The 27,599-nt window shown below is 23.2% G+C and overlaps 3 protein-coding genes and 1 long non-coding RNA gene across 6 annotated transcripts; 2 read left to right on the forward strand and 2 right to left on the reverse strand.

The window, feature by feature from the left end:
- Positions 1-809: 809 nt before the first annotated feature.
- LOC112689246 (small G protein signaling modulator 3 homolog) lies at positions 810-9,696 on the forward strand. Its single transcript, XM_025562859.1, has 16 exons — positions 810-1,620; positions 2,225-2,451; positions 3,953-4,045; positions 4,119-4,273; positions 4,362-4,572; positions 4,629-4,759; positions 4,821-5,054; positions 6,865-6,959; positions 7,024-7,169; positions 7,233-7,342; positions 7,415-7,594; positions 8,241-8,351; positions 8,404-8,571; positions 8,808-8,950; positions 9,214-9,374; positions 9,437-9,696. The coding sequence occupies exons 1-16, from the start codon at positions 1,558-1,560 to the stop codon at positions 9,627-9,629; spliced, it is 2,421 nt and encodes an 806-aa protein (XP_025418644.1). The 5' UTR covers positions 810-1,557; the 3' UTR covers positions 9,630-9,696.
- A 3,144-nt stretch (positions 9,697-12,840) lies between these two features.
- LOC112689068 (zinc finger protein 131-like) lies at positions 12,841-18,915 on the reverse strand. Of its 3 annotated transcripts, none has more exons than XM_025562576.1 (5): positions 18,820-18,915; positions 16,658-16,886; positions 15,395-15,571; positions 14,603-14,888; positions 12,939-13,243 (listed from the first exon to the last, which is right to left on the reverse strand). In XM_025562576.1, exons 2-5 carry the CDS (start codon positions 16,859-16,861, stop codon positions 12,939-12,941), a joined length of 972 nt encoding a protein of 323 aa, XP_025418361.1. In that variant the 5' UTR covers positions 16,862-16,886; positions 18,820-18,915. The 3 variants fall into 3 exon arrangements, with proteins under 3 accessions (XP_025418377.1, XP_025418361.1, XP_025418369.1); XM_025562584.1 differs by lacking the exon at positions 18,820-18,915 and adding an exon at positions 18,493-18,574; XM_025562592.1 differs by lacking the exon at positions 18,820-18,915 and having other exon boundaries at positions 12,841-13,243; positions 16,658-16,861.
- Positions 18,662-19,398, forward strand: LOC112689088. Its single transcript, XR_003149098.1, has 3 exons — positions 18,662-18,754; positions 18,908-19,162; positions 19,267-19,398. It is a non-coding gene; the product is annotated as an uncharacterized LOC112689088 (long non-coding RNA).
- An 820-nt stretch (positions 19,399-20,218) lies between these two features.
- On the reverse strand, positions 20,219-27,291 carry LOC112689261 (eukaryotic translation initiation factor 2-alpha kinase). Its single transcript, XM_025562894.1, has 15 exons — positions 27,157-27,291; positions 26,962-27,088; positions 26,655-26,805; positions 26,403-26,586; positions 25,393-25,561; positions 25,196-25,324; positions 24,878-25,001; positions 23,182-23,280; positions 22,851-23,125; positions 22,516-22,775; positions 22,200-22,349; positions 21,312-21,837; positions 20,734-20,907; positions 20,505-20,669; positions 20,219-20,442 (listed from the first exon to the last, which is right to left on the reverse strand). The coding sequence occupies exons 1-15, from the start codon at positions 27,267-27,269 to the stop codon at positions 20,251-20,253; spliced, it is 2,838 nt and encodes a 945-aa protein (XP_025418679.1). The 5' UTR covers positions 27,270-27,291; the 3' UTR covers positions 20,219-20,250.
- Between the last annotated feature and the right edge of the window lie 308 nt (positions 27,292-27,599).

Here is a 27,599-nt window from a genome sequence, read left to right on the forward strand (position 1 = left end):
TTAGTTATAGATCTGAATATATCTTATGTATAATTTGATATATTGAGAGGAGGATATATAGATTTAATCTTATTAAATTATGTTATCTAAATTTTGCTTTGGTAATAACTACAGCTGGGATTTTAATGCAAATGTATTTTTTTTTCTGTTATCTCGACACAGGTCTGTAAGCGAAAATGTATTTCAAGTGATATTGATTAATTTAATGTATTTTTTATTATGCATTATTTTGTTTTTTTAACAAATTTAACTTAAAATGCATTTTTTATTATATGCGTTTGTATATAATCTACTAAATTTTTAAAAATTGACAGCTATGAGCATATTGGCCTATATAACTATTTTATCAAAAGTATAATAAAGTTAAAATAGTTTTAATAGTTTAAAACATTTTTTCTGCTTACAATAGTTTAATGACGATCATAACAGTAAATTATGTAATAAATTAAATTAACAAAACTAAATAAAATGTAAATATTAAATAAATAGGTATCTATTTATTATTATTATGTTAAATAAATACAAATAAATATGTTTGCTAACATGATTTTTTTAATATAGTTTTTTATTTAATAAATACATTTTTAATACTTAAAAGTACATTTTTTATGATTCTTAAAGTATTTTTGTATTTTTTAGTGAATTTTTTATATTTTTTTATGCATTAAAATCCCAACCTATTAATAACCAATATAATTATTATAAATACTTTTTGCATATCAGAGGCTTATGATAATTTAAAAATGTTTTTTGGTTCCTTTGAAAATCGAAATTGCACTCCAATTGGGCCATAAATTTGTACGTTTGCCTCCATACCACTGCCAATACAACCCTATCGAATTAATGTGGGCGCAGGTAAAAGGAGAAGCCGTTAAAAATAATAGAACTTTTAAATTTAATGATGTCGAAAGATTGTTAAATTATGTATTGGACTCAGTAACTGTTGACAATTGGAAAAAATGAATCTAGGTCAAAATATCCACGGACAAAATTTTATAGTATAATTTTTAGAAATTTTAAGTTGGCAACACATTTTATGCCGCCGTCTTTCGATTCCGGTCCTTATCATTTTTCGAACAACTGCCCTAACTCAAAATGTTTTTATTTATCTATGCATATTAGGTACCTAATTCTGAAAATGGAGAATTACATGTTTTTTACGAATACATTATTATATTGCTTAAGGCGTGAGCGAAAAGTTTGAGAACCTCTGGAAAAGGAAATCAAACTTTTGTAATTTTGTTGATATGCAGTTAAGAATCATTTTAATATCAGCTTGGTTTAATATCTTATCATTATTATGAACATATAATCTAAAATAAAAAATAACTTTGTGTATCTTCAAACTCTACAGTTTACATCACCATTATTATTTGTCAAATTTTATTAATCAAAAGTCTTAAGTTGTAACAGTAATTTTACTTTAATGTGTAAAATGCATTGATCATCAATGACCTCAATATTTAAATATGTAGTACTTCAGAAATCGTTCAAGTCTTAACATATGTTACTTTTTGTTATTATTTATTTGGAAAAATAGTATTTTATGTTATAAAGATGGATTTAAAACAATTATTTTTAACACGATCACATGATGGATATTTAGGGAAAGAGGATAAAGTAAGAATTTTAAATTGATATAACTTTTACTTTATTATTTCTTTAATTTATTAATATATAAATTAATATTTTGTTTTTAGAATTAAATAAATAAATAAATGCTTAGCCTGGAGTATTATTATATCTGTAATATATAACTGATTTCAAATTAAAAATTAATTGTCAAGTATAAATAATGTCGATAAAATTGTGACTCAAGAGTGATTTTATTGATTCCCAATTTTTTTGACTTTGTATTTGATGATATATTTTTAGTTTTAAATCCGCTGTACATTATTAATATAATAATACTCTAGACTAAGCTTTTATTTATTTAATTATTTATATATTAATTTATGAATATTAACCATTATCTAAATTTTATTTTATTTTTTTATTATTTTGTTAATTTTTTGTATATAGATTCAAATAATATATATAATAATGCAATGTTATAACATAACATAATTTTGTATTTAATAGATATCTGGTAAATAATTGTAGTTGCTAATTCATGTTTATAAATTTTTTTGTTTATTTAATTAATTTTAGCATGCTAATTATATAATTAATATTATTTTTAATTATTTCAATTTAATAGCTATATATTAATTATGTTCTATAGGTACAAATTGAAACTGCTCTAGAAACAGAAGACGAAGAAGATAATGATATTATTATTCAAGAAGAATTAAAAAATGCATTGGCTTTAGATAATTTAAAAGAATGGAGCAATAACATTAAATTGACTAAGGGAAAACCATTTTCAGGTCTTACACCTTCTATGTGGCCCGAAGATATTGTTGTTAGTTATACTCAATATGACAACAAATCTCCTCCAAGTCATCAATGGTAATTATTTATGAAAAGAAAACTCTCGTAAATCCTCATTCTTCCATTCTTAACTAGTCTGCAGAATTCTCCCTATCTTTTAATCTGAATAAAGTCGATTGGCCCCCATTTTTTCATCATGTTCAAAAAATCATCTCATCATTGTAAGATACGACATCCTCAACTATTTTTTATTTTACCTTTATTGATATCATAAATCAGACATCGAGTACCATAATTCCTGTAAAAAAAAACCTATTCAAATATTTATCTTCCTTCTCCTCCTTGGTGGAATACTTCTTTTATCAAGGCATGTAAAAAAAGGTTATCTCTCTTTAAACTATTTCGCCATTCAATTTCTATGGTTGATTTCATTACCTATAGTAAATCTTGTACTACAACTGTACGGATTTCAAAAAAAGAAAAACGCACAGCATGGAAAATCTTTTGCACTAACTTAAACCCATCTGCTACTATTCACTATCTTTGGCATACAACTAGACTTTTTAAAAAATGTGTTGTTCCCACACCTCGTCCTATCAATGATGATTGGTTTGATGGGTTTTACACTAAGGTTGTTATATTTCTTTGAAAGATGAAGCTAATTAACAATTAAATTAAAACTCAACCCTTACAACCTCATATTCTCCTAAATATTTTCTCATTATCTCAATTAATGTATGCTATCTCTTCTCACCATTCTTCTGCTTCTGGACTTGATAAAATTTCTCTTTTTATGCTAAAAAACCTACCTTCTAACACACTTGAAGATATACTCTTTATCTTAAACATTTTCCTAACAATCCAATATCTTCCTTTTGCGTTAATCCAATCAGTGCTCAACTTGGCAAAATGAAAGAAAGGGACTCTGTTTACTAAAATAAAAAGAGTGTCCCCAAAACTTGTTAAATGTTATTACTATAATGTAATAATAGTATGGAACACTAACATTTCTAAAAATTAGTTGGGATACTCTGTTTCCTTACGTCCCTCCTAAAGCCAAACATTAATTCCAATACTAAAAGCTAACTCCACCACTTCTATTCTTCCTATTGCCTTATCTTCAGCTTTATGTAAAATTTTCGAACATATGCTCAAATTGTGCCTTGATTGGTGGCTTGAATCAGGAGCAATTTTGTCTGATAGTCTGTTTGCCTTCTGTAAAGGCAGGGGTATACTCTATTATTTATAGATAATATCATTATTTACAATAATTGTTATAATTCTATAAAAATACAAATGATTTTTTATAGATAATGAAAAAAGAAGTTTTATAGCTTTTCTGAAATGTTGGTGTCAATTTCATTAAAATTGAATATGCAATTAATGAATTACTAGTTATAAGTGTTAAATAGCGTTTAATAATTAGTAGTAAGAATATTAGTATGGTTTAAATAGAAAATCTTTGGTTCAAGATAATATTTATTACTACCAGTTCTACATTTAATTTTGAAAACTATTTATTCTAATCAGATTTTAATATTTATTCTTAGAAAGTATTAATTTGCAAATTCATATTTAGGTTTGATGAATTTGGTTTTCGTTTAGAAAATTATGGTGATAATTCAAAAGAGTGTATTATAGATGATGATTTTTATGAAAATCCTCAACACAGGTATTTAAGCCCTATATAAATCTGTATTTTAAATATTAATTAATAATAATATTTATAATTTTATTAATAATAGAATGGAGTGGATTTCTTATTTTGAAAATATGTATAAAAATGAATCATCAGAAACAGGAAAAACTTCATTTAAACCTCATTCAAAAACATTACAATCAATGGTACGTCAAGGTATACCTCATTCGCTTAGACCACAATTATGGATGAAATTTTCAGGTATAATTTATGATTATAGCATTGATTATATTGATATGTAGTCAATGGTTATAGATTTTAATTTTACATAAGAATTTTGCATTTTTAGGTGCTCATATAAAAAAACAATCACATAACGTAACGTACAAAGAAATAGTCAGATCATCAAATAATGATACTTTAGTATCATCAAAACAAATAGAAAAAGATCTTTTACGCACCATGCCTAGTCATGTTTGTTTTAATAATCTTCAAAGTACTGGAATACCAAGGTTACGAAGAGTATTGCGATCACTTGCATGGCTCTACCCTGATATTGGGTAAATTAAATTAATTAAATTAAAAATATAAAATAATAATGATAGTTAATTTTTAGTTATTGCCAAGGAACTAGTATGATTGTAGCATCACTTTTACTGATACTTGAAGAAGAAGAATCTTTTTGGATGATGAGTGCAATAGTTGAAGATTTATTGCCAGCATTATACTACACTACAACTTTAATTGGTAAAATAGTTTTAATTTAAAACAATATATTTTTAGTCATTATTATTTTGTATTTTTGTAGGTGTAAAAGCCGATCAACAAGTGTTACAAACTGTCTTAGGGAATTGTTTACCAGGAATTTGTCAACTTTTACGATTACATGATATTGAATTAAGTTTAATCACAGTTAACTGGTTCTTGACGTTGTTTTCCAATGTTGTCAACTTTAAAGTTTTATTAAGAATCTGGGATTTATTATTTTTTGAGGGTTCAATTGTTCTTTTTCAAATTACAATTGGACTTCTTAAACTAAAAGGTATACGTAATTTCTTTACTAGACATTATTTTATTAGATAAAATTAAATTTTACATTTTTTTCAACTTCAAATGTAAACTCTAATAAAGTTAAAAATAAAATAAAAAACATTTATTATTATTGGTACTTTCTTGTTATACAAAGATGACTAGTTTGTTTTATGAAACATCACAATCCTATTATCTAATACTGCCAAAGTTTGCCACCAGCTTTCATATTATTACAAATTACTATATTTTTATTTATATTAACCCATCATTAGTCACACTATGGTCAAAATGGCTGAACTTTTTTTACATTTAATAAAACATTAAATTTTAAATTTCAATCATTGATATTCATGTAATATGAATCAATAATATTCAATCGATAACATTTTTAAAAGATATACTGAGTGTAAATGATTGAAATATAAAATGTAAATGTCTTATTAATGACCTAAAAAGAAGTGTTGTCATTTTGACCATAGTGCGACTAACACCTAGTTCATAAATATTATATAAATACCACATTAATTTTTTTCTCTATGTATTCAATATGTTTTGTGTATGGTTACTGATAAATTGTTAAACAATAAATAATATTATTGTTGTCAACATATGTTTACAACGCAAACAAAATTGGTTGGTAATTTTACAAATAAAATAATAATACTTAAAAAAAAATACGGAATTCATTAAATAAAAATTAAGTAGGTTTTGGTAAACATGCATTAACTAGTAAAATATTATAAATTATTTATTGGAGAAAATTAGATTTTGATTGTTTTTAAAATGTTGGTGAATTTGCATTCTTTTTATGATCTGTCGCCACACAAATTCAACTAAGTAATCTTGGGTGGTAGACACGATAATAACTGTAGTCTTGTATATTTAACAGAAAAGTACCTAATTTTTATTCTTTAAAAATATTATTTTTTAGTTTGATTGGGTCTTGGTTTCATTACTATACTCTAGGATCTAAAATTATGTTCTATACATTTAAGAACAAAATTACCATTTAGATTGTATACTTTTTAATTCTGAAAATTGTACTATTATTATGACAGTTTTCAAGTTTAAATAATGAATAGTATAATGATATAAGTGAAATCATAAAAAATAACTGAAGGTTTTAACTTTTTATAATAATAAAGTAATATCACATTAACTTAAAGTATGCATGTATTAATTTAAAACAATTCAATTATTATTTAATATTCGCTTAAAATATTTAATTTAAAACAATTCAATTATTTAATATTCGTTTAAAATATTTAATTTAACAATTCATAAAATAAATAAATTTTATAAAACAATAATATTTTAAATAAACTAATATTCAAATATAATTAATTTACAAAAACACTTCTGTGTAATAAAATGTTAATACGTTTTTATTGAAAAATTCCATTGTTTTATCTATAATAGTTATTTTTGGTATCAATCAACTACTAAACACATTTTTGTAAATTATTTTTTAAAATTAATTATTTAAAATATACTTATTAGATTGAACTATTGTAACTGGTCTGTTGTATAATGTTTGCTATTTTCTAACAATATTATAAATGTATAATAAAACATATTCATTCATCATTATAGTTAAAAATATTTAGTGTTCAGATAAAATAAATATATAATACCATTGATTATAATATAATTTATTATTTAAACTTTATTTATTTCCTTAATGCCTTAAAGGTAATTTTATTTTCATTTGTAATTATTTTATTTTAGCTTAGTTATAGCTTAACACAGGTTTGTTAGTTCCTAAATCCTATATTATTTTGTTTTTATAACAAGTTTTGCTTAATTTTTAAAATTTTCAGAACCATTATTAAAAACACTTGATAACTCTGCTGATATCTTCAATGCTTTATCTAATATACCAGGAAATATAAATAATATTCAAGAATTATTTGAAGTAATTATATATTGTTTAGTTAAATGTATCTTATTTTATTATTATTTAGATATTTATCATATAGGTATGTTTTGATGTATGTCCAGAAATTAACAATGAAAAAATTGAAGCCTACCGAAGGCGATATTTAGGATATTTAATGGCTGACGGAGGAGCTTTAGTTCCAAATATCAATTCTTCGACAAACCTACCTAAACAACATCTTAATAGGTCAGAAATTACTATTCAATTTAATAATGTATACTTATAATTTTATATTTATATATATAATAGAAGACAAATTCGAAAATCAAGATCTTTAATGCAAGTGTTACTGTTTGGTGATGAAATAAATGAAAATAATTCTAAAATTACTTTAAAATGCAAAAATATTCGTCAAACTGGTGTGTTAAATTTTTTTAGATACTGAAGTAAAAAAAATAAAATTATAATTAAAATTTGTAAAATTTCTTTAGAATTTTTGGTTGATTTAAGAGAAGCAATAATGCAAGTAGCTCGTCATTTTGTGATTGTTGATTCTAAACTTAGTAATATTTCTTTAAAGCCAGACTATACTAAAGAAAGTCATTCGAAAGACTTGGAGACTTATACTAATGTTTCAAGAAATAAAAAAAGAAGAGCAAAAGCACTTTTAGGTAAGTTTTATATTATTAACTTAAAAATTATTTAAATTTAAAGATAAGCTTGGGGTTGATAAAAAAAAAAAGTCCTTGTAATAAGAAAGATATGTCAGAAGATGCTATTAAAGTGGGACCTGTAAATAGGAGGTAAATAAGATATAAATCTAATTTTGTGTAGATCACTATTTTTCAAACCAGAATAAAAATATAATTAGTGATACATAGTAGGTTAGGCCAGAACAACAATCTATTCGCATTCAATTCTCATAAAAATTATGTAGAGATTTCATAATTCATATATTGTAATGACAATGTTCAAATTGTGGTATTTTAACTTTATCTCAATGTATATCAGTGATGAACCCTCTGCATAATTTTGATGAGAGCTGGGTGCAGGTAAAGAAAATTGTTCTGGTTTAGCTTATTGTGTGCAACTGTTTGTTTTTTATTCTGGCCTAAGTATAATATTGTAATTTTTATATTACTATTTACTTTTAGTATTAAATAATTTATTATGTAATTCACTCAGATCTGTATTTTGACCTAAAACATATTTTAAATGTATACAAACTAACAACAAATGATTTGAAATAGTTTTCTGTAGTGTTATAAAAAAGTCAATTATAGTACAGTTATCTGTGATTATTTTTATAATTTACAGATTTTGAAAGACATGATGATGATGAATTAGGATTTAGGAAAAATGATATTATAACAATTATTAGCCGTAAAGATGAACATTGTTGGGTTGGAGAGTTAAACAGTTTAAGAGGTAAGTGAGTCTTAAATAATTTAATTTTAACTAATAAAAAAATGCATAATAGGATGGTTTCCTGCAAAATTTGTGGAACTCTTGGATGAAAGAAGTAAACAGTATAGTATAGCTGGTGATGATTCTATATCAGAAACAATAACAGATTTGGTGAGAGGAACACTTTGTCCTGCTATAAAGCAAGTACTCGAACATGGAATGAAACGGCCATCATTTTTGGGTACATCAACAATTTTTTTTTTTTTAATAATGCAGCTTAAGTTTTAATATTTAATAAATACTACATATTAAAGACTGACAGTGATATGTCAAATAAGTAGTAAGTTAAAAAATAATTTTGAATGAAGTATAGATTATTATGTGGATTAAGTACATACTTTATTTATTTAATTAACTCATTAAGCTAGAACAGGAATTTAATTATTAATTTATTGTAATTTAATTATGTTTACTTAGGTGGGCCATGTCATCCATGGCTGTTTATTGAAGAAGCGGCAATGATGGAAGTAGAAAGAGATTATAGTTCTGTTTATAGTAGATTAATGTTATGTAAAACCTACAGATTAGATGAAGATGGTAAAGTTTTAACTCCTGAAGAGGTAAATAAATTATAATTTTATTACCATAATACTGTTTTAGGATTTTAAAAATATTTGTATAAATATATGTTATTTTTAATATTATGCTTGTAACTAATTTCATCATCAATAGTTAATTCTCCCTCAATTAGAGATGTAACAATATCCTGTGAGGACTTCCTATTTCAGTGAAGAGTAGGGTGCTGTTTTTACTTGAATACATTTTAGTTATTTATGTATTGTAAAATGACTTCATGAAAATAATTTAAATATTTGTTTTTAAGCTTTTATATAGATGTATTCAATGTATAAATCAAAGCCACGATACAGCTGGTTGTCAAATGGATGTAAAATTGAGAAGTCTAATTTGTCTTGGTCTTAATGAACAAGTATTACATTTGTGGCTTGAATTGTTATGTTGTTCTGATCAAGTTGTAAAAAAATGGTAATGTTTGTGATTGATCAGAATTTAAACCCAAATTATTTTGTATTTTATATATTTATTAGGTATCAGCCTTGGAGTTTTGTTTGCAGTCCAGGATGGGTGCAAGTAAAATGCGAATTAAGAGTTTTATCACAATTTCCATTTAATTTAAATCCAGATTGGGAACTTCCTCCAAAAAAGGAAAACACTCAGACATTGAAAGCTGGGGTTAGAGATATGCTTGTGAAACATCATTTGTTTAGTTGGGATCTTTAATAAAATACTTTTAGGGATAATCATAATTGTATTTTTAATTCTAAATCATTATTTTATAATTAATCATTTAAATTGATATTTATTGATTGTTAATTGTTTTTATTTTATTTTATGAAAAGTCTTTGTGTGTGGCTGTGAATTATTTTTATTTTTTATGTTTACAAAATATATAAACATAATATATTATTACAAATTAACATGTATATTACATTTGTTGTATATAGATAAGTTTTTAAGTTAAAATGTATAACATTAATACTTTCTTTATTATAATCATACCAAATAATTAATAATAATAATAAATATGATACCATTGAAAAATATGATTTAATATAAAACTAATTTTCTAAGAATTACAATGATTCTCAAAATAAACCATTGGTTTTAATTATTCTAAGTTTTGTCATTATTATACAGTACAATTTTTTTTCAAACTATTTAAAAAAATGATTTTATATGATAATCCATGAGAACAGTATTTATTACTATCATTTGTTCCTACAGTTGAAGTTTATGTCTTGTTTACCTATACAAACAATTATTTAAAATAGTAACAAATTAATATACTGGATAAAGTCATAGAGAGATTTACACTATTAAACTTAGGCATGATATAACAGTATAAAATAAAAATTTAGTGTCACATAATTTATTGGTGGTATACTGATAAGGAGATTACACATATTGATGAGTTTAAAGGTGTATAGATAGGAGTGGAATTTAATTTTTTTTTTTAATCTGAGAAGGAAGCATAATTACTTTTAGAAGATTATTAACATTGATTAGGAGTACTTTTCTCGACTGCTGCTGGCATACATAAGAATGATCAACTGAACACGACACATATGGCACAATTATACTTCAGCTATAACTGTTTTCCATATTCAGTTTGTTACAGAGTATTGCATAACATGGATTAAATATTTAATCCAAGTATACATTATATACATTTATGTGACATTGGTTATTGAACAAGGGAAAGCATTCATTTTCTTATAAATAAGCACTACAAAAAAAGTCATAGATTTCTTTTTTCAAATAATTAATTTATTTACACATACATCAAAGAAAACCCAACTTAATTTAATTAACCAAAAAATTAGGCAACGTTTATTTCTGTTAACAAAATAATATAATAGCCTCGAAACAATGAACAATTTAAATTACCACCCTGTGATTGCATTTTCATTATGTTACACTATATTTTGTACGTCTAAAATATATTAAACTAAGGCCTCACTAATCAAAACTATACAGACTAATTATATAACATTACATTTTTAATTGAAACCATGTAATTTTAGTTAACAGTAAAATATAGTCACGTTTAATTAATATCAAGTACATAGCAAGAGGACAAATTTCTAAATAATTTTTCATTTGTAAAATGTGCTTGAGCACATTTTACACTTAATTATTTTAAAGAGATATATTTGTCCAAATCCTAATTGAAGCACACAATTCATTTTATTGAAACCTGGACATCACATTTATCACAGCTCATAATCTTTTTCAACATAACAACAAAATATAACCATTACATGTCAAGATTTCAATTTTGGAAAAAACATAAAATTAAATAAATCAAATATAACTAATAAGATGTAATTAAATAAATCAAATATAACTAATAAAATGTAATTGAATATAATTTATAATATCATATAATATGACGTATAGGTTTTCTAGTAACAATATAATCATAGAAGTGAGATCTAATTGAACTTAATTTTTGAAAGCTTGCTTAGTATATAAATACAAAGAAATAAGACTGAATTTCAAAACTATAAAAGTGTTTATAATTTGTATTATTAACTTGCATGAATTTGATAAGTCTATTCATTTATTTTGTCTGAGAAATAAAATACATTTTCCATTAAATTTGTGTCCAATATTAAGTTTTGTTTAATAAGTTTAATTTATATAACGAATAAGTGATATTAATTATTAAATTGTATTTGAATAACAAATAAATTAATAAATATAATACTATAAATATTATTAAATTAGTCTCCATATATCACTACAACATCTCTACATGAACCATAAGTGTACATTTAACAGAACAATTTACTCAATATGTTTTTCTTCTATTACTCTCACTATTAAGTCTAATTCTGAATGACTAGCATCTAAATGATGGTAAAAGGCACTTGGATAAAACAAAAATAAAATAAAATAAATAGTCATGCAGGTCCATGGAACATAAAAGACAAATGAGTAAAATTATCACAGTTCACTAATTCCATAATTTTATACACTGCAAATAAATTTTCAACAAATGAATCACACATCAATATAACCATTTATATGGTTTCAAACTAAAAATAGATAATATTCAACACTTTTTAACGGGCCCATATCACAGTGAATTTAACAATGATAACCTTTTACAATGGTCGGTATTAAATTACATAATATTAATTTATCACAGAAGTAAAACAAAAAATTAAGTTATTGTTTATACCGTCAACAAACCATATGATTATGGAGACATTATAATGAGCCTACAGTGCTTTTCTCATAAAAAAAAAAAAAAAAAAAAAAAAAATGTAATTAAATTAAAAGTAAATTACATCAATTGGCTAAGATAGTTTTTAAACAATATTGGATTAGATGTTGGTAACTTAAGGCTGATACATCATTGGTTATCTATTTTATAATCTAAAAGGTATAATATATAATAATATAATATTAACAAATAACATTGAACATAAATATAAATTAACATTTTTTTAGAAAATAATTTATAGGTAAAATGAAAAAGATGAATATTCACTATAGTCCATTGTATCTATATTTTATTCAGATAAATCTTTGATGCAACAAATATTTAATTCATTTTTAAATCAACAAATATGTTATTTTGCAATGGGGTAGATAGATAATTATATTATGATTTTATAAATATAGATTTATAATAATTTTAATAAATTAAAGATAATTAGTGTCTTAAAATCTAATTAAGATTCCTAGTAAGACTTGATTTTTAATTAAAAACTGTTCTTTTTTATAATAAATGACATTAGCTATCCAGTAAGTGTTATTCGTGCAATGATTGAATACATCAAAATCAAATTACTTTTAACTTTGAAGCTTATACATAAAATGGACCATCTTATATTCATTTTCTATCAAGTCATCAACAGACTATAAATTTCAACAATAAAACAATAACAATCGAACACTCACACAATAAAAATAACAGGTAAACGATTAATATGGGTATAACTAGAAGAAAAATTAACTAAAGGGTAACAACAATAAATTAAATAATAACAATAAATGTATCTTACATATTTTTTTGGGTCAAGTTGATGGTAGCTTGTTAACACTGTGTGAAGAGTCCACTGTTGTTGAATTATCCGTTGTAGTATTATTATTGTTAGGACGTGGATGTCGATAAGATACATGTTTTCTCAATGCATCTCTGGATCGAGAAACATGACTACACACTGAACAAGCATATTGTGCATTTTGGTGGGTTTCCATATGAACGCGCAAGTTGTAATGATTACTAAGTTGTTTACCACATATAAAACACATTGTATATAGCTTGGATACTGGTGTTCGTGATTTAACATTATCTGACTGTGAACCCTGTACTACTGGACCTATGAACCATAAATCAATTCTATAGTTGACATATGGAAATTTTCTTGTCTTATGAAAACAGTTCAAAATCATAGAAAATTACACAAAACCAAAAATATTCCGTCTTAGATGTACTTTGAACATGGAAAAAAAATTTAGCAGTATAAATTTAATATTTTATAGATTTGACTTACATACAGTTATAATTGCATGAATGGAGTTTATATTACCAATTCATTTTTGTAAATGCTATTTTAAGTTTATAGGCCATAAATATTTATGTAGATTTCTTGAATTCTTAACCATTTTCAATTTTAATAAGCTAATATTAATAAAACTGTTTTCACAAAATATCACAATTATATAATCGAGTAAACTATATGCTATATTTTAATGATACACAACAATAATTTTTCAATATTGATAATGTTTTAATTAGTATGATATTGATGAATTATGATTAATATATAGCTCAATACAGAATATAAATATAATACTGTTTATTTTATAATAATTTAGTGTTTAATTTAAAATGTATTGAGTTAAATTTAAGAGATTTCTCATATTTGTATAATTCTTCAAAAGTTGTAAAATATCCTTGGTAACCATACAAAAGTTTACATTAAATATTTTGTCATAAGTTAGGATTAAATCATTTTTATTAATTTTTATTGTATTTATTTACTTTGAAAATTATACTTTTTGGAAAGGCTAAAAATAATATACCTGGGAATTGACACTCCTAAAGACCCAACCTAATTGTACTTAATTGTACCTACAAGAGGCTGATTCACTTGACCTTTGTAACTCAAAAAAAGTTTTTAAAATATTCTATATATTGATTTTAAATGTATAAGAACAGTTCACCTATAGAAGTCACCCCTCTGTAGCTCAACTGATTTTGAGCATTCAAAATAATATTTTATGACCATAAGATTATTTTTAGCGAAAAGACAAAAGATAAAAAATTAGAGTAATTCAATAGTAAAATTAAAGTTTAGTATCTCGTATATTAGATTTTATACAGTCAATAATATAAAAATCCTATACTGACTCTAAACATTTTTATAATTTATAAACCAATATATAATATCAAACATTTCAGTATTCCAAATTATTTCAGATTGAAAACTATACAAAAATATATGTAAATATAATTTATAGTACTTTATAAAATATAAAAAGGTAATTAATATGGTTTCAGTTTTAATACAAACTAAATTATTAAAATGTATATGAGTAAGGTTAGATAAGTCAATAACTGATCATTATCATTAGTTATTTAAATAAATGATAATTGAAAAAAAAACCAAGAGAATTTATTAATAAAATCAACAGATTAAATTAATAAAATTCATTAATTTATAAAAATGACATACCTTGAACTAAATCTGTAGGTGTTGGAGCTTCTTCACCATAAGATACATTTATTTCTGATGTGGACGGTTTATGGTCAACATTAGTAGTTAAGTTTACAGTATCGTCTTGACTATCATTTTCTGGAACACGCTTACTTAGATCTTGAGCAACATCTAAATCAGCAAAAACTACAGTTTCACTCAATGTGGGTCTTGATATTTCTCTTTTGAAAGATTCTGGCTCTTCCACTCGTGGTCTTTTCCACTTGGACGATTTCTCAAATCTGCCAGATGAATAACCTGGTACCTAAACAAATATTTTGTTACATAGATAATTAATTTAGTGATCAATGTATACATAAAAAAAATAGGTAATAAGCAATAAATTAGTATACAAGGTAAGAATAATTTAAATTGGTAAATTAATAGAAATTTAAAAATAGTAAATTTTTATGAAAAATACCATGTACAATAGGTATTTGTAGCTTAGGAGAATATTATATTTCTCTATTGGATTACTTTTGACTGAATCAAAATTTTTACTGGCTAAAGAGTATTTGAATATACATTTAATGGAAAAATTTGAAATTTTAATAAGTACATATAGGTAGTATAATTAATATTTTATAAATTATTTATATTATTAATTGATTTTTAATTGTTCTAACTTTGTTTGGAACCTTTATAATTAATAAAAGGTCTAATATTTATAGTAGTGTGTTTAGTGAGTTATAATAAAAAATTTCTAATTAAAATTCAGATAAAGCAAGTGCAATATGTTTAATTATTTAAAAAAAAAAAAAAAGTACTTACATTAGAAAACTCAGCTAAACCTTTAATGTGTAATGTGTCAGCCATGGAAAGCATACTAGCAAGTTGATGCTCATAAACATTTACTTCACCACTGTACATAAATGTGACTAGAGCACAGAGATCAGTAAATTCAACCCCAGGCAAAACGATGACTGGATGGTGACTTGCTCCCAATTCCTATGGTAAATTTAATAGTTTTAAAAATAATTATAAGATAAAAGTATTAATTATGTCATACTATAACATGTACATAAAATAAAAATTAAGTATAATTTGTTTATTTAAATAAATTTATCCCATTAATTTACTTAAAAAAATAGAAGTAATTCTTATGATTTGTATAGAAAACTTAAGTGTCATACTACACAAATTAATAAAAGTATAAATTATTCAATCAACTTTCAACTAGATTTTTAATTAAAAATTATTATTTTCCTGAAACATAAATTTACATGAATTAATTTAGTTAAATATTGGTTATCTAAGGAAAAATAAACAAAATATTTTAAACTAATTGTTTAAAAAATATTTTAAACAATTAGGTAATTAGGTATATAAAGTGCTACAAGATTTACTGTGTGTGATATCTACGGTTTTAATAATTATACTCCAACTAAAAACAAATATTAGATACTTAATAACTATTTTATAATAAAGAAAAAAATTAAAAATTATGATGTTGATGAACTTAAGTTGTTATATTGTTGAATATTTATAATTTCTAAAAGAATAACCTCAACAAAGACTGAAAGACCAGTTTAGAAATAAGAATTTGTTTTGAAATTGTTTGTATTTACAAATGTAGAAAATATATATCTTTTATTTTAATACATTATTAATATGTTTGAATTAAAAAATAAATATCATCAATTATAAATATAATGATAAAATTGTATAAGCTTTCTGTATAGGCTGTGTGCTAAATAAATAAATAAATAAAACAATATTAAGATTTTATTGAAGACTTTAAAATATTAAGCAGATGGTCCAGATAAATTCTAATTCTAACCTTTATTAAAGGCTGTTTTAATACCATACCTTCTAAATATATTGATTTACAAAATATTATAAGTTCAAATAAAAAAAAAAAAAAAAATAAAATGAATTATAAATACTTATTAAATATTTATAGTTATTTAAAAATATTTTCAAGCCTTAGAATAGGGCAATTTAAGATTAATTATCAGACATTTTTTGCTTTTAAATTGTTGAGTGATTAAAATGTGGTTAAAAATTTAAATATAAAATAATATTATATCTTACTTTTGTGAGTGCTTTGAATAATTGTTTGAAATAATCACTACACGCAGATAGAACAACACGATGTGCTTTAAGTGTTCTCAAACCAGCGCATAATGTAACATCTGTCAGATCATCATGATTTAAAAGCTGAGGCAGAGTTGACATAAGTGAGCTTTGATAATTATGCCATCTAAGACAGAACTGTTGTGACTCTTCTGTACTCATTCTGTGAGTGTGGATTTTTACAGAGCTGAAATTTTTTTTTTAATTTTAGATAATGTAAAAGGAAAATATATTAATTCAATTTAAATTCATTAATTAAATTTACTCAAATAAAATAATATAATATTAACAATAGTGATCGAGTACATATAACAATATAACTAATTTATAATTTTGGTTGGTTTCCAAAGCAAACATTTTTTTACAGTAGCAAGTTAATTTCTTGATATAAATCATTAATTTATTCAATTCAATTCCTATCTAAAATATTATCTCAAACCTATAAGTTTGATCGCAATTGCAATAATATACATTTTTAGATTTAAGCATCAAATAGATAATTTTTAAATGTACTATAGACAAATATGCAAGAATATTATATTGATTCAAGCTTCAAATAAATGTACGTGGTTCAGAATTAAATCAATAATATACACTTGTGTATACTTGTACATAATGTTACATTTTCAATTTATTTATTTATTTTTAAATATTATTTAATTATATAACAATAAATATAAAGCAATTATATTAAAAACTATTTTCTACCTAAACATAGTATGGTATATATATTTTTAGTAAATTATAATACTATAATAGTAAGTATTATACAAATTTATAAAAATTAATTTTGAAATTGATAGTTTAAGATAAAAAAACAAGAAACTAAACTATTAACTATACAATTTAAATTAAAAAAAAAAAATCTATACTATACATTGTAATTCTAGTAATGCATTTATGAATGTGTCTAATTCTAGGTTTAGGTATTTTTATAATACCTATTTATAATAAGATACTAATTTTTCTAACATGATTTATTAACTGTAAAATCACAGGTTACTAAAAAAATTAGTCTATTTGAAAATGTGAAAATTATAGATTAGTATGCGTTGACAACATTTAGAATACAGATTTTTAAACATATTATGTTTAGCAGTACAACAATATCTCAAAATTTTATTAAATAATACTCAAATTTAATTATGTTATAATTTTAAATTGAATATTTTCAATAATAATATCTTTTACTGGCCTAATTTTTAAATAGTGTAGTATTGAATTTTCAAATAGAAAATCATAACTTAACTATCAATTGTATACAATAGACAGACTCATATAATAATTATAATATACTTTATACCATTTTGATAACAGACAAATTATTTTCAAATATAATAATCTATATACTTTATTTTACCTATATAGACTATTAACTAGTTTTAATAGATTTTATTAGTTGTTATAAATGGTTCTTTGTTTTATTTAACAATTATTTTTTTTATTTATTATAAATATTAATATATATAGTAAATATATATTTATATATAGTATATATTTAGTAAATTATGATACACAAAATCATTAGATTAATTTTATATTTTTTCCTAAGATAGTATAAAAAAAAAAAAAATTTAAATAATTACAAAACTGAGTAAGTGAGTACTAAATGAGTAAACAAAATTATTTAACTTAATTAGATAACTATTTGATATTATAGCAATAAAATTAAAACATAATACTTTTATAATTGTAATAAGTGATATATTCTGTTGTGAAATTATTTTAAACAAATAAAATCAGTAACTGAAGGTGGTTTTTGTTCATCCATTAGGCATGGAAAAATATCTTACCTTGATGAAATCACTTAAAACTAATGATAAATAAATAAAAACAAAGGATTTTTTTAATAAAATATAATAAAAAGACAAGGACAATGAGCGCCCAGAAAATTTGAATTTGATCCAGCACAATCTATTATTATAACTCTGGATATGCTGGAAATAGGATTTTTGGACAATAGCCAATCAGAACAAATATTTTATCATGACACAAGGAAATGTTCAATTCATAACTGGTTTATATGGTATTTGTTAATCGTCTTTTTTCAATAAGGTAAGCAACTAGTTCTATTTAAATTATTCGAGTGTAAATTAGAGTAAAATAATGTAAAAACTTACTTTTGTGGTAAATTAAATGAATCTTCAATTAATTTTCATAAGCACTTCCACACAATTTTTTTATTTTTTTATAATTTTTTTTTTCAAGTGCACTTGGAGTTTGTGATAAGGTTAAAGAAAACACGTCACGTGATAAAGAAACAGCTGCTTTTACATTTATATTCATTAATGCAACTCATTGAGAAAATGGCGGGAAGAGTTAAGAATTTAGTTAAAAATATATTATTGCTAACACGAACTATCAATTATAATCATAGTTCGTGATTGCTAATAAATAATCACTGCAACTACACTATACTGTACAGTTTTTGTACACTGCTCTTATTTTGATACTATACTAGGGGTAAGATAATTTATCGATTTCAGAATTTAATCATTTCTTTCTTTTATACAGTAAACTTAACATCTGATGTAAACATATTCAAGTTGTGTTTATTTTTCTTTCAGCAACATTTGAACCAAGTGCTACACAAAAATAATATATTTATTTTTTTTTAATTTTCAACAGCTCTTGTGAAAATGTCAAGTTAACATTTTAGGTAGTTAAACGTTTGTGTAAAATATTAATGTAATCGAACTTTGCTGAGATTTTTAAATATAAAGCAATACTATATCAATATAATAACAAAGTAAGAGATTCATTAAGAATGTATGAAAACTAATGATATCTAATAAAAAAATATTGTAATTATAAAAATTATTTTACTGTTCTTAGTATTAGAGTGCTTTTAAACAGACTATAGTTAATATATTTGTATTAGTTTACCATAATGTCACCGAATATTAATACAATATATTATAGTATGTTCATTTTTTTTTGAATTTTGTAATTTTAAGTACTTAGCCATCTAATATTATTACACTGAAAGTATTATATAATTATAATTGTATAATATTTTTACATTTTATGAATGCTTTGATAATAATATTGTAACAATTACATTAATTGGTTCTTGGGTGCATATCATTATTTTTTAAAAATATTTCTTTAAAATTTTTTAATCATGCAATGGTAGGTACAATTACTTGTAAGTTATAAGTTACCAAATTTATTTCTTTACATGTTTACTAAAGGAAAAAAACATAACATGGTGTAAAAACATTGTTTTTACAGTTATTCATTAATTAATGATACATAAAAATATTAAAAAAAAATCTAAAATAATAAAAATTATATTATATTTAAAATATCACATAATATAATAATGTCTTTTATAAATTAATAATGATACTTAATAATTAATTTGTATAGTATCTATAGTTGTTTTTAACAATTATTTTTATAATAATATACATAATTAAATTTGAGTTGAATACATTTTATTGTTAAACAATTAATTGTAATTAATACTTAACATTTAATATAGGACTTAAGTATTATACATAAATATAATATAAATACATTATTATTTAAAATTTACTAACTAACTACTATTTATGTTGTGGAGTCAAATTATTTGATATCAGCCTTTTTCTGTTATGTAATTGAAAATGACAAGTCTCATCAATTAATGTAGGGTCATAATTTGAATCTTCATCACATAGTGGTGGTCTTGCTCTAATTCCAAATGTAGTTGGGCGAGCATTTGGATTAGGAGATAACATTAAACTCAATAAATGATACTGGAAAATTATAAATATTTTCAATAAATAAATATTTTCATACTCATATAAAAATACTTTACTTCATTTTTAAATTTTTTTGAAAATTGAGAGGGAAATATGTTATTTCTAAGTCTAGTTAACGTTTGATACCTTTCCATTTCGGTGGTGAAAGGATTGAGCAATTCAAAAAATATAACTCCAAGAGAATAAATATCTACTTTATAGTTATAAGACATTCCTGAAATCTATTTTTTTTTTTTTTTTATGTATTATAGGTATATTTTAAAATATCAGTTTAATCATTATTACCTGTTCAGGACTCATATATAATTGTGTACCCACTCGATCAGTATGTTGTTCGTTTAACCACTTTTTTTTACCATCATTTGTATTCATACCTTCATCAGATTCTATCATTTCTGTCACTAAACCAAAATCACCAATTTTGATTTGACCATCTAATGAAAAAAATATGTTTGAAGGCTAAAAATAAAATAAATTGCATATTAAATAGTGGATAGAAATAGTTTAAAGTGAAAAGTTTAAAATTATTAGTAAAATTGCAAATATCATGTTTTTTACTATGCTTGTACTAAGTTTTTAATATAATAAAATGCCATATAATATTAATTCATTTTATTGAATAGACTGCCTGGATTCTAAAAAAATTAGCTATTAATGATTTTAAATTGTAATTATCAACAAATTTTTAAATTTTAAATTAAAGTTCATTGTAGTCAAATATAATAATAGAAAAAAATAAATAGATTATACAATTAATTGGTTTATTTAAAACTAAATTATAACCATTTAAAAAATATGTATATCTTTTTATTTATAACTTAGAATAATTTATGTCTTAAATTTTAATAAATTATAAATCATACTTTTAAATCTCTATGTATTAATCCTTGTAAATGAACATATTCTACAGCTTGAACAATTTGTGTAAAAATACCTAAGATATACTTCATATTCCTATTTTCAGTATTATCTTTTAGCCATTCTCTTAAGCTATTCTGATGACAAAGTTGCATTTGTATGTATAAGTAATGTCTATTTGGTCTCCTATCACCATGAGTATTACTTGTTGTGTCACATTCTGATTTATGTCTTCGTCTTTTATTACCTTTGGGTAAGTTATCTGTGCTCATATCTAATATATAATCTTTTTTACTATTGTCATTTGTTTGATTATCAAAAACAATAAATGATGAATCACTCAAATCGTTACACTGAGATCGTAATGCTTGAGGGTTATTTAAAATATCAGATAATTCTTCACTGTTTTCTGGAAATGTTATCATAGTAGATAAGCTTTTAGCTCGAATATGCTGTTTGATGGGCCCAAGAAAATTATTCTTAATCTTTATTTCTCCTGAAGTTATATTACTATTACTTATATCCTCATCACTGGAAAAAAAAAATACAATTTAAATTTTTTTATTTATTAAACATCAATTAGTTTAATTTTTATTGTTAAAAGCTTGACTCATAAAAAACTAAAATAAATAAAGACTTTGATTTACCATAGAACTCAAATATTCTAATTCATAAATAAATAATATAAAAATTTGGGAGTTGATTTTAGGAAATGGAATACTGATCAATGTTCTAGGGATACTAAAATATATTGGTCAGGTTTCAGTAAGGTATAATTTTGGTATTTAGTTTTTAATTCAAATATAACAGTGACACTAGAATAAAATAATAAGCATAGAGCAATAAAAAAGTGACAAAAAGTATAAAAACTAATATATTGTAATTTATTTTACCAAGATTTTTGTATCCAATCATTATCATATTTTTCTTGCCATCCAGTTGGAGGTTCTTCAAGCCAAGTGTTGAAATACCGTACAATATGTTGATGGTCTAACTTTGCTAATGCTTTAACTTCACGAAGCACACGATTTCTAGATTCTTCTCTAATAGATATAATTAAAAAAAAAAAAAAAATTATACCAAATAGATTTTAATGAAGGAGTGAATAAAAAAATAAAATAAAATAATTTGTGATCAATCAATGATGTAAATTAAATTTTTCATGAATAGTATGTTATACTTTCTCTTTAAGAGAAAATATATTCTTACTGTGATGGTAAAGGTATCCTTTTTATAGCATAGTGACAGTCATCAATTTTATTTCGGGCTTCAAACACAATTCCAAAACCTCCTTTTCCCAAGCAATGAATTGGTTCAAAATCTTGTAAATATCGTGATTTAAACTCAACTGTTGGATGTACTTGTTTTTGAACAGTAATGTCTGTTGATAAATTTACACCCGAGTCTTTATAAGTATCAATATTGTTTTCAATTAGCTTTTCAGTATTTTCATTATCTTCATATTTTTTCTAGTTATAAATTATATGATTTACTAATATATAATAATAGAAAAGACTAATATATTTTAGAAAAACTCAACTTACTGAACGTTTATGAAGGAAAGTAATAATTCGAGCTAAACGAGATGGAATAAATAAATTAATTAAAATAGCAGTTATAACACTAATGAATAGCACTTCTTTCCACCAATACCACAAAGAAACAATAATAATTTCAACCGGCATATCAAGCTCTTCTTCATATTTAATAATATTTTTATGATTATGTTCTGTTTCGTTTTCTATATAAGAACTTTTCTTTTTCTTTTCGTTAGTTAATTTTTTTGATTGTTTAGGACCATTAAGATAATAGCCATTACCTGTTAAAATACAATTTTATTAACTACATTAATTTTAAATAAATTAAATATATTACCATTGATGTATTCTGATGCATACAATACAGATATAGCTGTTGTTTTAGAAACATCATCAGTGGTTTGCACAGCTGAAGAACTTTTTGAAATTAATTGATCTTTAATATAAAAAAAATTAAATAATAAGAAATAATTGATAAATATTTTTAAGATATAACTATAAAGGGTTAAATCTTAAAACATAAAATGTCAGAAAATATAAAGTGGTAAATAATAAATTAGTGTTTTATTCAAACCAGCTCCACTTAAATTATATAAATATTTTAAACGTCTAACCTGGATCATTCACGTATTAATTGGAAAAAAGTTATTATTTTTATAAAACCTTGATAAGACTAGCTAAGAGCAGACAACCTTTTAATAGTAAACATTAATAATTACTAAGAGGTAACAAGTGATAAAAGAGACAATCATATTCTAAGAAATACAATCTATATTACATAGTTGAAAGATTCCATTTGGAATAAAAATATGCAAAATAAACATTTTATTTTAATAAAAAGTACCTAGTAATAATTTTTAATAAATAATAATAATTTTCCAAATTTAAAGGACAAAATATTATTATTAAAGATCAGACTAATTTATTAAATTAGACAAGATTGAATAAGGGCGTGCTTACATTTTTTTTTTGTGGAGGTTAAATATTTTTATGATCACATATTTTAATTGTATTTATTTTACAAGATAATAATTTTGGGAACAATTAATTGTATAGTACTAGATAGATTGACAATGGATTATATAAATAACTCTGGCAAATTTTTATGATATTAAACTTAAACAGTATAAAAATATAAGGCAATACTTTTTTATTAATTTGTTAAAATTTTGCAGATAAATATGGGTGGGGGGGGGGGGTTGAATACCCGAACTGCCCCCTAGGCATACCTTTAGGATTAAACTATGCCAGTGAAAATAGTAAATATTTTAATTTGGAAAATACTAGCTCATTATATAATTATTATATACTGAACTAATCTAAAAAATAAATAAAATATTAAATTAGACTGGACTGATATGATTCAAATATATATATATATATATATATATATATATATATATATAGAACAAGAGTGAAATAAATCTGTCATGTTATAATATATTATATCTTCCATATGAATCTCAATTTTTAATGAGTAAAATTTATAATATGGAGGCTATTTTTAACTCTACTGAAGGTTTTAGAAAATATTAATTTGAAAAAAAAACAAAATTTAGAAAGAATGCTGTTTGGTTCCCGATGTATTTTTAGCAATTTTTATTCAAATATTTCACTGTGTGATTTCAACCAAATCGATAATAACTTGATTTGTTATGAAAAACCACCTCGGCTGTACTAAGATAGGGTTATACCATAATAAGTAAGTACGAAGCGAAATTTTTAAATCTACCTAATTTCAAGCATAAAAAAGTTCACATTAAAAAAAAAAAAATTATTAATTTTAGAGTATTTAAAAATTTGTTAACCATAACTTTTTAAGGCAATTCAACTTACCTTTTTATAGTACTATATTTTATGCATATAAAAACACACACATAAAAAGAAATTAACAAAAATATCTTGGGAACTAAATTGCATTGAAGTCCAAATATTAATATACTATCTTACTTTAAAGCGTAAGACATTTTTTCTCTTCTGAATCATTTAAGTAGAAAAATTATACATAGTATTAAATATATATAAATACTTACTAAAAACAGGTATTGGTTTCCAAGGAATTCTAGATCTATCTTCTTCATCCTCTTCAAGAAGAAGTGATTCTTGATAGGAGGTTGGATTAATTGCAAGCACTCTATCACTTTCTTGAATATATAGCTATAAAAAATAATTAATTATTTATATGTTAAATATTTACAACATATTAGGAACAAACATATTAATAAATTGAAAATTATAATACATTAATTATAGATTAATATTAAGTTTGTAAACAATACTTCAAATTCATATTGATACTAATATTTTTATATAATTATGATATTGATTATTTTATTTTAATTTAATTTTACTTGTTTTTGATGCATTCCAAGATAAACTAAAGGATTTATATCGTCCATGTTATGATTATTTTGAAATAAATCTATTGATTTAATTTTTCCATGTTCATATTTCCAAACATTTACAATGGGGGACTTGGACTAGAAACAATTTTTTATTAATAGAAATTGATTTTAAAAGAATTTAACATTTTATTAATATTCATTACTTTATGAGTCCAGACCACTTGTTGAGGCTGGTCATTTAATACTGCTGTTACAACTCCTTTAGGAATATTTATCTTAAAATCAAGTTTTACACTAGGATTTGTAGTGTAACAATTATTATTCAAATTCGTAATAACTTTAAGATCATGTAAACCAACACTAAAGTTCCACCTGAAAAAATTAAAAATAATGCTAAAAATGTATACAATATATTTTCTTGATTAAAAGTTTATCTAATAAGTAACAACTAAGTTATTGATAATATTCCATTTTTATAAAATAATATGTTGTAATATGTGGTAATAGAAATTTAAATAATTCAGTTGTATATTGGTTCATTAATTAAAAAAAAAAAAAATAATAATAGTAATTGCAGTATGATTTATAAATTGTCAAATATATATAAAATGTCATTTCATTGCAACTATCAAATTGAATATCAATAGTGAAATTGCAAGAATAATGTTGCATTTTGATTATTTTTTTATTATAATTATGTAATTACAGTGGAATTTCCATTTCCATTTATCTATACATAGATAAATTTAAAATTAATATATTTATAATAAAAATTATCCTCATTTATTTTATATTATATTTAGGTACATAATAATAGTTTAAAAATATTATATAATGGGAATATCTGTAGTAACACATTGTCTATTTTGGTAGTGTTGATAGAGATTAAACAATTTTTCTTTTATTATTTTAACATTTAAAAAGTGTATATCGAATAAAATATGATATTAAATATTTAATTACTACATTTTTTATTTGATTTTTTTAAAGATATTTCAGTACCTTAGTCTATTTAATCTGAACACAATTACATGTTAAGTGTAAAGGAATGCTTAAATCAATAAATACTAGGATGATCACTCATCATAGTACTAGTGATTAAGAGGCTTAATCTGAGTTTACAGACTAGGGAACAATCAATCACTCTGCCATGTAGCAAGCTTAACATGAGATATATTAACTTGAAATATAATATTGTAATTTGAAAAATAACCTTTCAACTCCACTTCGAGGTGTTGATGCCCGTACAGTTTGAGTTTGTCTCTGTAAAATTAATATATTTCCATCCATGCTTGTGAAGCTATTACTAGTAATATTATTACAATGGGCCATGTCACATTCATACAACAATTGTCCAGTACTCATATCCAAACCGTAAGTTCGACTTATCTTTCCACCTATAAAATTAAATATATATTTCTAACTAAATTGATTGCTTTTGATATTTAATTAATTTGAATCATACCTGATATTATTAAATCATCATTATACCGAAAAGAAGATTTCAATAAAGAATCAACCGTAAATGGTATACGATCAAGATTTTCACCATCAAATTTGTATAAGCTACCACTTAATGATGGAATCATACGTATCCAATGACCATGGTTTGATAACTTAAAATTAAAATTGTATACATAAGAAGAACGATAGTTTATGATTTATTTATTAATATATCACTATATTTTTCTACTGCAGAACCCCTTAGTGTTTAAGATATTAAAATATACAATTAATAATCTTAGCTTTTTAATTGATCTATTTTCTTATACCTCTAGTTGATCAATACTAGAAGATAATAAAGCTCCAGGTTCAGTTGTTATTTCCCAAGCCTCTTTACCGCCATTAGCCATATTCAATGCTGTTAGTTTTCCATCCAAGGTACTTATGAATATAAATCTATGTATAACATGTACGTAATATGAATATTAAATATGGAAACTATTTTCACTTTTAAACTGTCTCACTGTTTATTGGCGTCATTATTTTCTGAGCAAACTGGTTTGTCACAAAATACAGATTGAGTTCCAAAAATTATTAACAAAAAAGTTAACAAATATTTTACTGTGAATAAAATCATTATTTATAAATTCCATTAAAAAATTCACTATTATTTTAAATTGTTAGGTTTTCATAACAATAGCTATATTATTATTGAAAACATTATCAAATGATCAGAAAATGTTTAAAAATATTAACACTCGTATTTTTTTTAATAAGAATAACAAATTTTAGTGATAATTCACAGTTCATCATAACATTCTATTTCAAGGAACATTGATAAGGTGTCAAACAAAATTGATAATAAAAACACCGATTACATTAAATCAGATAGTGCATTCCATATGCTGCTCGTGGCTGCAATATAAAAATAAAGTGATGCTTTGATAGGTTTGCCTTAATAAGTGTG

This window comes from Sipha flava, unplaced genomic scaffold (genome assembly GCF_003268045.1).
Source record: "Sipha flava isolate LNK unplaced genomic scaffold, YSA_version1 111_pilon_pilon, whole genome shotgun sequence".
Taxonomy (NCBI): Eukaryota; Metazoa; Arthropoda; class Insecta; order Hemiptera; family Aphididae; genus Sipha; species Sipha flava.